Consider the following 15,291-nt stretch of genomic DNA (forward strand, 5'->3'; position numbering starts at 1 on the left):
GCAGCAGACTGGGGAAGCTGGGGGAGCCCAACTGCTGCCACCCGCTCCCCATCCCCGCGATACGCCGGCCCAGGCGGGATGCAGCAGGCAGCACCCCATCACGAAGGGGCATCCCCAGCACCACGAGCACACGGAGCGGTGCTCAGCAAAGCCTTCAGAGGCAGGAGGGCACGGCGATGGTGGAGACACAGCCTTAATGTCACCTAAAGGACCTCTTGGGTGGGAAGATTAGCAGCTTGTTCCCAGCCTCGTGGGGATCCCAGGGCAAGAGGAGCGAAATGCCAGACTGTGTCCAGAAAACATATCAGCTCCCCAGGAGCTGATGAGGGAATGTGCCTCTGCCCAGGCAAAGGCTCTGGGGCAGTGTCAGAGCAGGGACAGCAGCACAGAGCCCAGAGGAAGCACCGGGGAGGGTGTCTGGGGAGGAACTGAAGTTAAGGTGAATTCTCTAGGCCCTCAGTTTGGGGTATATTTAACCTGTGCAGCTGAATAAATATGGAGGGTGGCAGCGGGTGGTCCTGGTGCCACCAGCCATCACCAGGGAGGAGGGATGCAGGGATGCAGCCAGTGCACTGACTTGAGTTTTCCATCCCTGCTCTCACATCCCAAAGCTCCATGCAACAGCCCACATGGTTCTGTCCTTATAGCTGCCACCATCCAGGGAGGGAAAAAAAAAAAAAAAAAAAAGAGAAAACTCCAGAGCAAGAGCAAGCCAGGAAAGCAACTCTTCATCCAGTTTGCAGAGGACGTAGCTAGTCACCCCCGAGAGCCCACAACGCTCCCCTCAGCCCGGCACAGCCACCACAGCCAAAGGGAAATGAAGTCGCAAAGGTTATCATTTTGGTGTTTGACTGAGCATAAAAATCCTGCTCTGAAAACAAAAAAAAAAGGGAAAAGGGGGACGGGGAAGGCGGCGGGGGAGGAGAGGGGCAACGGTGCACGGCCCAACGGCCCCAGGAACACAGGAGAGGGGGTGTGAGGGCTCACGGCACACTTACACACATCTCCATTTCAGGAGAGTTTCCTGGGAAAATAAATGCAAAGTCTGTTATAAAAGTTTATCTGCGTGTGCGAGAAAGAGCAAGCGTGCCTGACTACGGTATAGAGATGTCATTATTTTCATGCATCTGCCTTACCCAATTTTATTTAGTTGCTTTCTGCACCATTTCATGCTCATTCTGCTGCTGAGCTAGACAATTGCTTTATAACTCTAGGGTGCAATTTCACTGTCTGTGAGCCACACGCACACGCATGCACACGGGGGCTTCGCTGGGAGGGAGCAGGGAGCTGCACCTCCCTCCCTCCCCACCCCGACATTTGGGAGCTTGCACTGAAATGGGTTTTCTTAATAAATTAAAAAAAAAAAAAAGAAAATTAAATTAAAATGCTAAGCCACCATCTCTAATGTATTATAATTCAAGGAGCGCATGGGAGGGGAGCAGACCCAGAAAGCAACAGCTCCCCATTAAGAATGAGGAGGATGAACTGGAGGGCAATTTGCTCTCTCACGCTAAGCGAATGTGGAGATACGGAGCCCGGCAGGCTGGAGGGCAGAAGCGCTGTGAATCACACCGGATTTTTATGATCAATTGAAAGTCACACTTGAACAAGTGCAGGTCAAAAGCGAGGGCCGGCCGGGCAGGTGTGGAGCTCTGAGCCAGCGGTTTTCCACTTGCTGAAGTCGTCTGGTCCCTCGCAGGGACCCCCGCTCTTACCCCACACCCCTGTGCCCCCCCCCCCAGGCCGCAGCCCCACAGGTGTGGGTCAGGGCAGCTGTGGGGTGCAAGGGGGAGTTCCAGAAGCAGCCCCAACACTGATGTGAAGCACGACGGGGCCGTGCATCACCCCACCACGGCATGAGCGAGCATCTCCGGCACAACCTGCCGCCGATACGCCGTTATCTGCTGCTGGCCGGGCCCTGCTCCGCGGCGTCAGAGGCCACAGCTCCTCCACACCAGGCAGAGCCCACAGCTTCCCGGGCCTGATAAAGTCACTCATCTTACAAAAAATGGGGCGGCAAAAGGAAGAGGTGGGGGCAGAAGGGAAGTCCAGCATGGTCTGGCAAGGATGACCGGCAGGGAAAGGGGGTCTCTCTTTTTCCCCCCTTTTTCAAGAGCCCCCACTTGCACACAGGTCCTCGGGGAGAGGCTGCAGCTCCCTGAGGTGCCGGGCAGGGAAACCACAGCGCTGGCAAACTGCTCTCACCCATCCCTGGGAGCAGCCAAAACAGCTTCCCCAGGTCGATGCAATGCCCCCGGGTCTGCTCCTGCCTCTGACCCCGCTCCTCTCTACGCCCCTTCGTGCCTCCGCCATCACTCACCATCTCACCCGCTCAGATCAAGCCTCCTCCACCGCATCCCGTGCCAACCCTGTCTCGTCACCTCCACATCTCCAGGCGGATCTCGCACCCCCTCTCCCGCGCTTCTCCTTCCGCTCTTGCTTCACCGCTGCCATTGCCTCATCTCGACTCTGTAATGGGCACGTAGGAGACGCGTTGCCCACAACAGAATTGTCTCACAGCAGCCCACAGAGTTCACAGAAAAAAAAAAAAAAAAAAAACACACACAAAAAAAAACCCAACACCAAAACTTTCCAGCACTTACTTGTCAGCCAAAAATGGAAAAACAATAATCAAATGATTCTGCCTTCGCGCCCAGCGCTGCACAGCCAGCTGAAAGCAGACAGGGCATCCCTCCCTAATCCGCTCTTGGCAGCCCCAGCACAAAGGATTTGCTCCATGAGTTGAGGGGGCTGTAAACCTCAGGGAGCTGCCCTCAGCTCCCCCTCCTCTTATTTTTTCTTTTTTTTTTTTTTTTAAGTCTGTAAAAGCTGAAGAAAGCCAAAACTCCACAAAAGAGGAGACCATGAAAAGTAACAACCAGATGGGAAGCCCCATTACCATTTTATTGGTCACAAATACCAGTATTGCACCTTTTATCTCTTCGCTCCACAGTGATCTCGCATCCGATACAGCCCAGGGAAAGGGTTATGGCTCAGACAAGATCCATATACGCCATCAACCTCCACCCAGGGCCCACCAAAACCAAGAGATTAACCCCCCCAACAAAAAAAAAAAATTAAATTGCCCGGGGTTTGAAAGAAGAAGCAATGCCCACGGTGAGAGGAACCAGCTTCCACTGAAGCAGAGTGGGGATGCAAGCCCTGCTCTTGATGCTTAATAAAACAAATATTCAGTGTGTTTCATCCTTGCCCTCTGGTTTGGGAGCACCTGGCTTACACAGAAATCCCAACCGCCAGCACTTCTTTGCTCCCAGGCCAAGAAGCAGCTTGGGTTTTCTCTTGGCTTCCAGGAGCCGGGACCCTCAAAAGCCCACGGGAGCCCTACAGAGCTCAGATCCCAGACGGATCTGCTCCACGGGGCTGGAAGCCGCCATCCCAGCCGAGGTTTCACAACCACCCCACGCCCTCGCTCCGGGCCCCGTTCCCAGCTTCGCTGGCGCTCAGACGCACCCGCGTGCCTCAGTTTCCCACCCGGTATCTGTCTCATCTGGGCAGACTATGAGTTTTCAAGGCAAGATCCGTCCCCTCCTGATGTGCAGAGGCAGGAGCTGGCACAAACAGGGCTGTGATCAGAATTACAGCCCCAAGGTGCAACCTTGAAACTTTTTATTGTAGATCACAATAAAAAAAAAAAACAAAAACCAAACCATTTTATGCTTACCAGTGGTCTGTTTGAACTGGATTATTTTTTAACTCCACGTTAAACAATTTCAAAGGAGGGGAGCTACGTTTGGGCTTAATTTGAACCCTTTCTTCCCTTTCTTGTAAGAGAATTGTTCCCTGTTTATCTCAGAAAACACCCTCCATTTTGAAATGCTCACTCTTCTCTAAATAAAAACTCAGGTTGTTTCCCTGACTTCGCTTTGGCTAAGCAAAACGTTGTCAGAAAAGGCAAGTTCTTCCAGCCAGTTTCCATCTCAACAATAGAGCATTTTCCCAGGCTAAATTGCTTCTGTCTGAAAATCTTCGAGCAGTTTGAGCTGGCTGGCATGTGTGGGGATCCTTCTGTAGGGTTTTTTAAATCCTTATTTGCAATATTATTTCGTCTGCTCTGCGCTGCCTTGATGTTCAAGCAGCCTTTGGAGAGACACAACCACTCCTCCCTCCTCCTCTGTCCTCCCTCCAGGCACACGCTTTCCTTTGAGGAGGAGGAGAGGGGAGAAATAAAATAAAAGACAAGCAAAGAGGAAAATGTCAGAAAGCTGCTTTTTGTGTGTGTGTCAAACGTTCAAAGTTATCCCAGAGTCTAGTCTTTAAATGTAATAAAATACAGCAACTCCTGACAAAATCAATTAAAATAAAACCACCCAGGCTGCCTCCCCTATTGCTTCGTAGCTATACTGACTTTGAGAGCCCACCTGGGCCTTTTAGGAACCAATTATGGAACTGCTGGGTTGGATCCTGCACCGGCAGCGTGCTCGCTCTGCCCAGCATCCCTCCGCACCGCCGGCCGCAGGGAGGAGAGACCCAGTTCCTTCCTCCGCAAAGGGAGGTGATGATGGGGAGACGCGCTGGGGATCGGAGCCAGAGAACAGGATTAATTAGAACCCAATTAGGTTACCGAGCTCCCGGGGAAGGTCCCTGCAATACTCAGCAATGCGCTGGCAGTGATTTGAGGTGTCCCCGGCTTCGGTTCTCAGCGGCAGCCCAGCTCGGCTGGGGCACAGGGACCCCCTCGCCATCCCCGCTCCATCCCCACCACCCTCGGTTAAGCCCCTTTCCAAGGGCCGTGGCCTCTTGCTGTCTCACCGCCTCCCGCAGCGAGGTCGTGGGATATTTATAGCAAGAATGATTCGGTGATTTCAGGCAGCCGAGAGCCTCGGGGGAATACCCTGCTCACACACGGTGTCCCCCCCCAAGAAAGGCACCGGGATGCTCGTAGAAACAAACGCCCTGTGCATGAGGCAGGACCAAAGAACATCCCAAAGCCCACGCCCCCGCCCCGTGGCACCCACAGCTCCGCTGTTGTTTGCTTTTTTAACCATCCTGCAAAAAGAATAATACACAAAAAAAAAAAAAAATTCAGCCGGGTGGCAGAGCTGTGGCATATGGGAAGCCACCCCTGCTCTCAAAAAACAATACTCCAACAAAAAGGTTTTTAACCCGTTTCTTAATAAATATTTATTTTCGCTTTCAAGATGTGGGTGGGACGAAGCCAGGGTGTATTTTCCAGTGAAATGTTTTGATTCCCCCCTTGATTTTTTTTTCAACAGGAGCAAAATGCCAGTAATAATATTTGCAATGAATAACTAAAATTCTGTGGCTTTCTCCCCCGCTCTCTTTTAAATAAATAAAATGCCCTAAATATGAGAAACACAAACGCTCTCTCCAACACAGCAGGACAACGTGGAGTAAACTCAGGGACCCTCAGAGGATTTATTTAACTGTCACAGCCCAGATTCTGAAAAAGGCAAAGATTCCTTCCCAGCTTGTTTTGCATATGTCAACTGGGAGAGGTCGAGCCCTAAACTAGGCTTCAGCAAGAGAGACCAGGACACGACTATACTTTATCTCTTGCTCCTATGAGGCTTCTCTCTGGTGCAGCACCAGCAGCCCCACGGAGCCGGCCAACATCCTCCAGATGTGGGGCAGAGGATTCTCCTCCCTCACAGGGATGCTCGGACAAGCCGTGACACTTTCTGCATCTGTCAAGAGTTTTTCCTCCCTACGGATTTTCCTCTCTGCTGTAAATTTCGGAAGGTAAAAGAAGCCAAACCGAGGATCACGCTGAGGTCTCAACCCAGACGTGGGCTCCCACCAATCTGCCTCGGGTTCTGCTCAACACCCAGGCTCATCCCCGCCACGTGCCCGACGGCAAGGCCAGGGGCTGCAGGATGAAGATGCCTCACGGACTCTCACACTCCCTCTTCCACCCAAACCAGCCCCCACGCTCCAGGGGGGTTGTTTTGCTGTTTTCCTCGGAGGCGTTCCCGCTCCGGCAGGGCTCTGCACGGCCAGTTCTCACCCCACATCCTGAGCAGCTGCCGCGTCCCTGGCACGGCTGCGCGACTCGCAGAGGTTACAACCCGGTGAACTGACCTCCGGGAGGGAAGCACCAACCTCGGACACCCATTAACTGTTTCTTCCCTCCATGAGGCTGAGCCTCGAGGGAGGACTCCCCGACCTCACCATCCCTCTTATGTTTCCCAGGAGCTACCACCTTCTTAGGGGAATGGGAAACGAAGAAAACGAAGCAATAAAAGGATTGCAACGGTCGGAGCTTTGGGAGCAAACAGCAACCCGAAGAACCACGTTCCTTGGTTTGCACATCAGTCCCCAGCCTCGCCCCCTGCAAAGCCTGACCTTGGCACGTGCACCCCACTAGGCTGGAGACGATCCCCCCAGCCTTGCAAGCACTCATGTGATGGCTTTTTCTTGATTTTCCTCCTCCTGGAGACTCAGCACAGCATATAGGAACAAAAGCAAGACATCCCCAATCATTTAAAACCTAGTGAAGGGAGATCTACAGCCCCAGACAGGTTCTAAGGCAGCATCCGCTGGACCCCGAGGTGTTTCCGAGCCTCAGCAGGGCTGTGGTGGTACCCACGCCACGCGGGACGGCTGCAGGCAGGCAGGGAGACACGGGGCAGACGCAGGCAGCCCGGCTGTCCACAGACCCTGCCATCAGGCTGCAGGTTGTCCGGGGAGCGGGACAGCAGACAGAGCTGCAGGGCAAGGGCATCCAGCCCGGGAGATGCCTGGGGACGTGCTGTCCTTGTGGGAAGCCGCTGCCTGGCATCTGCCAGCAGCGCCCGAGACAAGCAGGAAAATGAGATACTACTATTAAAAGTGCCCAGCGCTGGCCACGCTTCCACCCATGACATCAGCGGGGTTATCTGAGTCTAACCACAGGCAGGACTTGGCTAGGAACCTCCACCGCGTTTAGGCCAAACGGAGCTGAGATTCTGATGGGGCCACATAGTAACAGAGCCTGATTTTGGCCCCCAGTTGCTCCAGTTCTCCAGCTCAGGCCCATACTGGTGTGTGCAGGGAAACAAACTCCACAAGCTTGGCTACTTCATCCCAGCGCCAGCTTGCAAACAGCAGCTCCCAACTGTGCTAGGGGACGGGGCTGGCAAACACCCTAGAGCTCTGCAAAGCCAGGACCCAGAGGATTTTGGACCAGCCAGCCTCCAAAACACCCCACAGCCCCACCAGTTCTGCTCTGGTTTCACTGGGAAGCTCTCTGCTCGCACTCCTCGAGGCTCCTACAAAGTGCTCACACGCTTTCAGGCTCTGCCTCCCATCCTCCGAGCAGGACCAAGATCTCCCCCTCCAAAACCTGCAGCACCCACCGCCCTCACAATCAAAGCTGATTTTTCCAGTAATGAGTGGCCAAAGGCCAGTGAATAAAGTTTAAGAGTCGCTTCTGCAGCAGCACAACACGCAGCAGACACAAACCCAGACCACACACCCTAAACAGCTCCCGCAGGCAGCTGAATTTTCTCCGAAACCAGCGATGCGAAGTTATAACCCCCCACCCAGCACCGCTGGCCTGGGCCAGCCGCCTTGTTTCCCTCTGGATGCTCCGGGTGTGCTGCACCGCACGGTGCAAAGACCCACCCTCTCCTGCCATACACACACATTTATAAATGAGCTGATAAATCAGTTGTTTTTCATTTGCACCAGGGTGAAAATCCTCACCCGAGCCAGCAGCAAGGTGACACACTCTCCCCCCCCCCCCTCCATCCCTGTCAAAGTCAACATGACTAATAACACAACATATTACTTAGCATTTACGGAGTATCATGAGAGCTCAGGCCTGAAAAAAAATGCAAGTATATACATAGGGGCCTGATCCTGCCCGTAGCAGCAGAGGTTTGGACTGTCTTCCACGCGAGCATCAAGGGAAATGTAAATCTCGCAACAGCCACCCCTAAGACTAAAACCACTTTTGTGCGGCAAGAAATCGGCGCTTTCTGCTTCAATCCCCGACACCTGCGTTTGATCCACCCAAAAGGAGTCAGTTGGGCTCAGAAAGCAGGACCCGCTCCCGGGGGGACACTGCAGGTGAGATGCTTTTAGCCCGAGCAGCAACTCTGAGTAAGTCAACCCAGCAGCGCTTCCCACCTCACAGCTGAATCAACGAGGGGCACTGTAAAACCACGATTTTTGGAGAAAGTAGATGCCAGCTGAAGACCTGCCAGCCCACGGGGCCAGGTTCTCCCTGCCAAAGTCCCCAGACCACAACAGTCCTGGAAACCCTCCCGGGAGGCAGGGCTAGCTGGGGACCTTGTGATGGTGTTTTTATTTATTCCGCTCTTAGAAAGGAACAACTAAAATCGCAATTCTTAAACAAAACAAAAAAAAACCCCAACCAAACAACATTTTAAAAAAAAAAGAAACAAACAAACAAAACACACCACCACAGGCCAACACAGATTTAAAGCCCAGGGAAGCTGGAGTGGATGTTCCCACTGGCCGTGGGCTCGCTCGGCCGGAGCTTGGCAGCCCACACGCTGCCACGCTGAGCGGTGACAGAGACGGCAGGATTGGTCCCTCTCCCCCCTCGCCCAGACCTGGCGCCTGGCTACTTCGCTAAAACTTTTCTTCCCCCCACCCTGAACACTTGAGTTCTGCAATATCACTTCTCCTGAAACCGAGACGCAAGGAGGCATTCGCCCTTACAAGCCAGGACTTGACTCAGTCACCGAAAGGATGGCAAACTCCAGCTGGAAATAGGTTTTTAAAATGTAACTAAAAGGAAGAGAAGGAGAGGAAAGAAAAAAAAAAAAAAAGTCAGGAGGGTCCCCAGGCTTCTGGAAGCTGCCAGTGAGGGACGATGCGAGCAGAGGGGTCAGTGCGGGCGCAGCCTCTGGGGGTCCAGATGTTGGCAGGGAGGGAGAAAAGGCAGGAAAGAAAATAATTTAAAAAAAATTAAAAGATAAACTGAGAAAGAAAAGCAAGAGGGGGAACTGCGAGCTGCCAAGCCCTCCTGCAGAAGTGGCCCCGGGCGGGGAAGGGGTTCTCCCGGCCGAGCCCGGGTGCCCGCTGCCCCGTTTGAAAATACCGCTTGCGCCGCCGGCGGCCGATCGCCCGGCCTGGCCCGGCTGGGCTCGGCTCGGCTGAGCTCGGCTCAAGCTCCCCGGCCGGGGCCCGCCGTCCCCTAGGCTGCGCGTCGGGAGAAAAAAAAAAAAAAAAAGAAAAACACAAACCAAAAAACCAACAAAAACCACCACAACAAAACCAACACAAAAACAACCAAGAAAACAACCCCAAAATAATAACTAAAATAAAACGGGCCGGAGCGGGGCCACGGACAGGCCCGCCCGGCACTTTCCGCGGCGCTGACACCAACTCTCCCCGCGGGGCGGCCGCGCATCCCCCGCCCGCCGCCTCCCCGGTGCGGGCTGCCGGAGGGGGAAGCGGAGGAGGGGGCAGGTCAGGAGCTTTTTTTTTTTTTTTTTCCCCCCCCTTTTTTTTTTTTTTTTTTTTAAACACCCCCCCACACACACACCCGCAGGAATGGAGAATCTTTTTCGGAACAAAACTCACCCAGTGGCAGGAAGTGTTTGGTGTCCATAGCTGGTGCTTAACTCATGCCAAGGGGCTTGGTGAAGATCGGCGGAGAAAAACACACACACAGGGCGCGCAGAGGGGAGGAGAGCGAAATCAAAGCGAAAGGGGGAGAGGGAGGGGGGAAGGGAAAAAAAAAAAAAAAGCAAAAAAAAAAAAAAAGCCCAAGGGGCGGAGGAGGAGGAGGAGGCGGCTGCAGCCCCGCACCGGCGGCCCCGCGCAGCGCCGGGAGCGCAGACGAGGCCGCGGAGTTGTTGCAAAACTCCCAACAATGTAACTCCGCCGCTCAGCTCCGCCGGGCGCGCTCGGCTCCGCGCCGGGGCCCGCGCAGGGGGGAGCGAGCGCCGCGACCGCCCCGCCGCGCCGCGCCCGCCCCGCCGCCGCGCAGCGCCGCCCCGCGCCCGGCCCCGCCGCGAGTAACAACCGCCATTTATTTATTTATTTTTTTTAAAGTGATGGGGAAACGGGGGAAAAAAAAAAAAAAAAAAATTGAAAAATTTGAAAACATTTTTTAAAAACAATTTTGAAAGATAAAAACGGGAAAATATAAAATTAAATAAAAATTAAAAATAAATTTTAAAATAAAAATTAAAAATAAAAATCAATTTAAAAATCGTTTTAAAAATCAAAAAGTGCAGAGCGCTGCGGTGGCAGCCTCGGGGTGGGGGGGGGGGAAAGAGTGAGGCGGAGGGGGGGGCTGGCTCTTGGAGAGATGCTGCACAACCTCCACCAGTGAGACCCCCAGCCCCTGAGCGTGTGGCACAGCGGCCGGCGTTCCAAACACGATTTACTTCATTTCCCATAAATGAGGCACGACAAATAACTCTCTGTGCGTGTGCAGCTCGCCTGCAAACTCTCACCTCCCCGGCACTGCGGGTACCACCCCGCCAGCACCTCTGCCTGCTCCCCCCCCACACCCCCAGCAGCAGCAGGGGCCCCGGCCCCCACCCTCCCTGGCATGCCTCCAGGTTTAATAAATGATACTCAGCCCTGTAAGAATGTGTATTAGTGACTTGATGGACCAAAGCGACTCCGCTATGCATGAAGCATATTAAACATCATATCGACCCTCACTCTTGATGGCCGTAACGCATAACAAACAGGCTCGGCCCACGGCTGCAGCTGCTCACCCACGGCGGGGAGCAACACAGTCACGCAGGAAACCTGGAATGACACCAGGGACAACTGCTGGGGGGGGTCGTGATGGCACAGGAAACCCCCAGCGCAGAGCCCGGGTGGGGGGAAATCGGGGTACCCATCGCCATCCCGGTTTGCAACACGCACACGGGGCAGAAGTTGCCACAGCACATGGGTGTGCTGCCACCGCCAACCATCCTCCCGCCGCGTGTTGTGAGCGCTTCCGAGCCTCTTATCTGCCATGATTTACTCTTTAATTGGCAAAGCGTCTCGTGCCATAAATACTAGCAATCCAGCACCTCCTCCTATAAAAATGAAGCCTCTTATCTTTCAGTGCCATATCCCTGTCTATCACCTGCCTGCGCTTACTGGTCTCTCTCATACCTGTCACTAATATCTGAAACCACACAGAAGAAGCCCTGAAAAGGCCCAAATGTTTTGATTTCTCTTAAAACTCTTGGCTGCTCTTCTGTGCGCATCTACCAGGGGATAGTCCCTGCCTGTCCTTCTGGGCAGACCCACACATGGATGATTAGATGAGGGGTACACAGCTGGGAACCCCACAGGATCCTGGTGCCGACCCGCTCAGGACAGCAGGAGTTCATTGGCTTGAATTATAACAAGAAGAAAAACACCAAGAGGACCCATCTTGCGTCAGGCAAGCGGCTGCAAACTCACGCGGAGCTGCAGAAGTTAAAACAAAATAAAACCTCTTGGATCCTTTTTATCCTCTGCTCCTGTAATTTCAGCATGTCCAAACAGATTTTGGTGTGTGTTTATAACTGGTAACTTCATTTGCTCCCGGGCTGGGACCTTAAATGCCAAGTTTCATCTCCAAGTCAGTTTTTATGGCTGAGTTACATTAACTCCTGGGAGAAAAGGGAAAGAAGGAAATACATAAGGATATAGAAGAAAGTTGAGGGTTGTTAGAAAAAGCAGGTCCGAAGCCTCAAAGAACGGGTCGACGGGGCAAAAATCATAGACCTCGTGGATACCTGTGTACAAACCCTGACAGCAAAAAGGCAGAAATCAGTGCCCTGATACACAAACTAAAGCTCATGGTTGTGTCTGATAAGGGAAAACACATGTGGGACGACGCTGCTCCGTGCCTGGCCGGGGCAGATCCAGGCTCTCGCCTGCCCGTACCACACAAACGCCGTTTGAGTCATCGGTGCCGTAACAGCCCAGGAACGGCGTGGGCCTTTACGGCTTTGAGCGTGTCCGCGGTGATCCCACAGCCTGGTGTAAAGGGTTTACCCCACCACCGAGCACAGCCGGAGCCTGGCCCCAAACCTCCGCATCCCAAAGCACGCTCAGGTCGATGGCTGCAGCAGATATCAGGGTTATAAGACCCACGGCTGAAAAACCCACCTCTGTAGACTCGAACACATGAAATTACCATAACTAGGACATTTCACGCTCCTCTCCCATCAAGCTGTTTAGAGCAAATTAAATTTCTCCCTAACCAGCCTGTAACAGTTCGTGTTAGATGTGGATCTAAATGTTAATTGCAGTGACAATAACAGGTCTGATCCTGCAGTCCTTATTTGGGTAAAACCTCCCACAGAAGCCAAAGGAATTTTGCCCCAGAGAAGACAGCTGGATGCAGTCCCACATTTCCAGTCTCTTGAAGATGCCAGAAGGTAGCAAGGAGATTTCGGTGATGTTACAAACCTTCTCTTTCCCCCCCCTCCCACTCGCCTCCCCTCAATTCTTTAATGCACTATTAATTTAATAAGCTCTACCAGGCTGCCTAATGCTGCGCTCAACTTCAGCTTTGCGCTTCCTAGCTAAGGACTTAAATCATCACGGGGGGTGATGGGGGGATGTTAAGATAATTTTTGCAGGTCATTGGCTTGTACATCTGCTTGATGCAGGGATGCTTGAAGGTCCTACGCTGTCTGGGAGAGCTGACTCGTGAAACTGAGAGGCTCTGGCTCTCTCTGCCCTTGGGTAATGCACACACCCTTTAGCCTGGGATCCCAAGGAAGGTAGATTATGTCACAGAATAATTTGGGGTCCACCTGTCCTCATCGGAACAGCTTTCAGTCCTATCGCTCAATTCTAGCTGAATTTAACAGAGAGACTCAGTTCATTCACATGTAAGAGTCAAGCAAAGGCTTCTCTCTCCATCCCTGCACCCCCGCTCTGCTGCTGCCACGTGTGCTCAAGACATTTGGGGCAAAGGGGTCGAGGTGGGGGGTGAGCATCAACTGGAGGTAGGTGCCAGGTTGCTTTGCGGGGGCTGAGACCTAAGACTGCATTCAGAACTGGGCACTTGGGCCCAGTAAGGGGATTTAGAAATCACAGCTTTTATTATTTTTCCTAAGTGATTCCATCTTATCTTGTCCATAACCCAGAATTATCTGATGGGACAAAAGCAAAACCTGCTGTGCTTCCCCTATTTTATGTCCTCCTGTACAGTTCAAAAAACAATCCCAAACCTATTTCCCTCCCTGGCTGCATTTTATTACAGATTGAAGAAATAACGAATACAAAGTCTAAGTGAGAAAGAACAAGAGCAGCTCAGGGGCTGTGTCCGGCCTCCATCTCCCTGCACAGCTGCGATGGGTGGCCAGAGCTACCCTGATGTAAGGGCGAGGGTGGTGGCAACCCTTGGCCTGGGGCTTATGGCCACAGAGTCCCTCCCTGAGAAGGAAGCGCGTAACTCCAGCAATCCAGCCGCGTATGCGAACTGAAAACCAATTGCAGCCAAGGAAAGACGCCCTCCACTCATGCACGCTTTGTGGGACTTTCCCAGGCTCATCCTCAACTCCAAAATCATGGCAGGTTCCAGGAGTTCTTCAGATGCCGTAGGAGCAGGATCTGCGATACCAGTCTCTGAAAATGTCTGTGCACTGTGGAACTTTCTACCTGGTGTATCTGGACTATAGTCTTCAGGCCAGGACCTACCTCTTGTGCTCAGGGACAAGAGGAGCTCAGATGTTGCTTTTCTTTGCAGTTTCAGCCCAGTCCCCCGGCAGCTAACAGAGACATGGCAGGATCTGGGGGAAACGGGTCAGAGGCGATGGCGTGACACAAGAGTGTGACAGGGGAGGCAGTCCCCAAGCACGTGCCCACTTAGCAGACTTCTGCCGGATTGTCAGCGCCCATCAGACACTTGAGGAGCATCCCTGCGAACCCAAACAGCTGCAGGGGGTGGGTCCCCACTGCTCGGGGAGGCACTACACACGCAAACCAGCAAAACTGCCAAAGGACGAGACATTTCTCCCAGTGCCAGAGATTCGAATTGCTTTGTTTTTTTCCCAGCAGCATTTAACAGGCTGATGATGTTTGTTTATGAAGTGAAATGCACATGATTTATTTGATCTGCTGGAGCGCCGCATTCCCACGCCAAGGACAGGCAGAGACACTGCATTCTCCCCTCTTTTGGAGGCTGCTCAAGATAAAATAACAGAGCGCACAGTCAGAAGTACCACGCTGCACTTTCAGCTGCCTCAAGACTGGACGTTAAATGCTTATTAAAGACCTCCTAACTTCCAAGCCATAAAGTTGCATTTGTTCTTGTCTGTCTCCACATATGGAGTGAGTCTTAATAAAGTGTTAAAACAGGTTTGGGGAAGAGGTCTCAGGGCACCTGGGTTCCTGTCTGGATCTAGCTTGAATAATCCTAGGGGAGGTTTCTTCCTCTCTCGTGCTTTGCTGGTGAATTGGGTTTAATGTGTCTCACCTGGCTTGCAGGGACAGTGGTTTAACTGCTTTGCAAAAAGACTCTGTAAAGGGAAAGTCTAGTCCTGCCTTTTATAACACCTGGAGATCTCTTTATTTCATCTCATCACCCAGACCAGGGCTTGACTGCCAAGGAAGCCAGCAAAGAAAGCATTAGGAGATAGAAGATGAAATGCAGTGGCATGAACTAGGAGATTTACAGCTCGGAAAGCACATGGAGCATCACCCATGCAGCGAGTGGGACCTCAGCCAGCAGCACACTGACCAAGCTCGTCCTGCACCGCTGTAAGGGGACCAACTGTGCCTCACCTGCTGATCAGAGATCAGCTGCTGGCAGAGAAGCCACCCCATTTACACCAGGGCTTGGGGATGTGGCCCAGTCACTTAGAGCCTTCCCTGCTAGCCTTCTCCTAGTCCCTGCATACAAAACACTTTGCAAATGAAGTGTGAAGATAATACGCTTTATCATGGGCATTTATTACTGATGATTGTTGTATAAATCTCCCTCCATTCCCATACATATACATAAGGTGTATATAAATATGCAGTATCCGGCAGTACCCAGAGCCTTTTTGACGATGTCAGTGTAGCCCCCATAAAGATAGTGGGAAATGATTCATAATATTTATATGACAGACATGATATGAACTGTAATAGCCTGTTGGGATCGAGAATATCCATAGGTCTCTGTCAGCCACAAATGTGATTTAAATATTATATATGTGGCAACTGTAGCATTAGTAATATGATAGCTGTTATTGATAGTGGTCATAAAAAGCAGTAGTTTTGCACTGAAGAATGTGAAAAATAATCTAGTGGTTTTCCTAATGGTCTTCCCAGCAATGCACTGAAAGGAAGCATACTTTCAATGCCTCCTTTTTTCAATGCCTCCTCCTCACCTCCCCCCCTACCCCAAATTACCATCGA

General features: G+C 52.4%; 1 protein-coding gene across 1 annotated transcript in view; it reads right to left on the bottom strand.

Moving 5' to 3' along the window:
- RXRA (retinoid X receptor alpha) overlaps positions 1–9,663 on the bottom strand; it is a 114,951-nt gene extending 105,288 nt beyond the window's left edge. The window contains exon 1 of the mRNA XM_074923763.1: positions 9,517–9,663. Within this exon, the coding sequence (XP_074779864.1) occupies positions 9,517–9,544 (28 nt within the window). The 5' untranslated portion in view covers positions 9,545–9,663. The remainder of the gene's footprint in view (positions 1–9,516) is intronic.
- Positions 9,664–15,291: the final 5,628 nt, after the last annotated feature.

The sequence above is a fragment of the Athene noctua genome, chromosome 20, assembly GCF_965140245.1.
Source record: "Athene noctua chromosome 20, bAthNoc1.hap1.1, whole genome shotgun sequence".
Taxonomy (NCBI): Eukaryota; Metazoa; Chordata; class Aves; order Strigiformes; family Strigidae; genus Athene; species Athene noctua.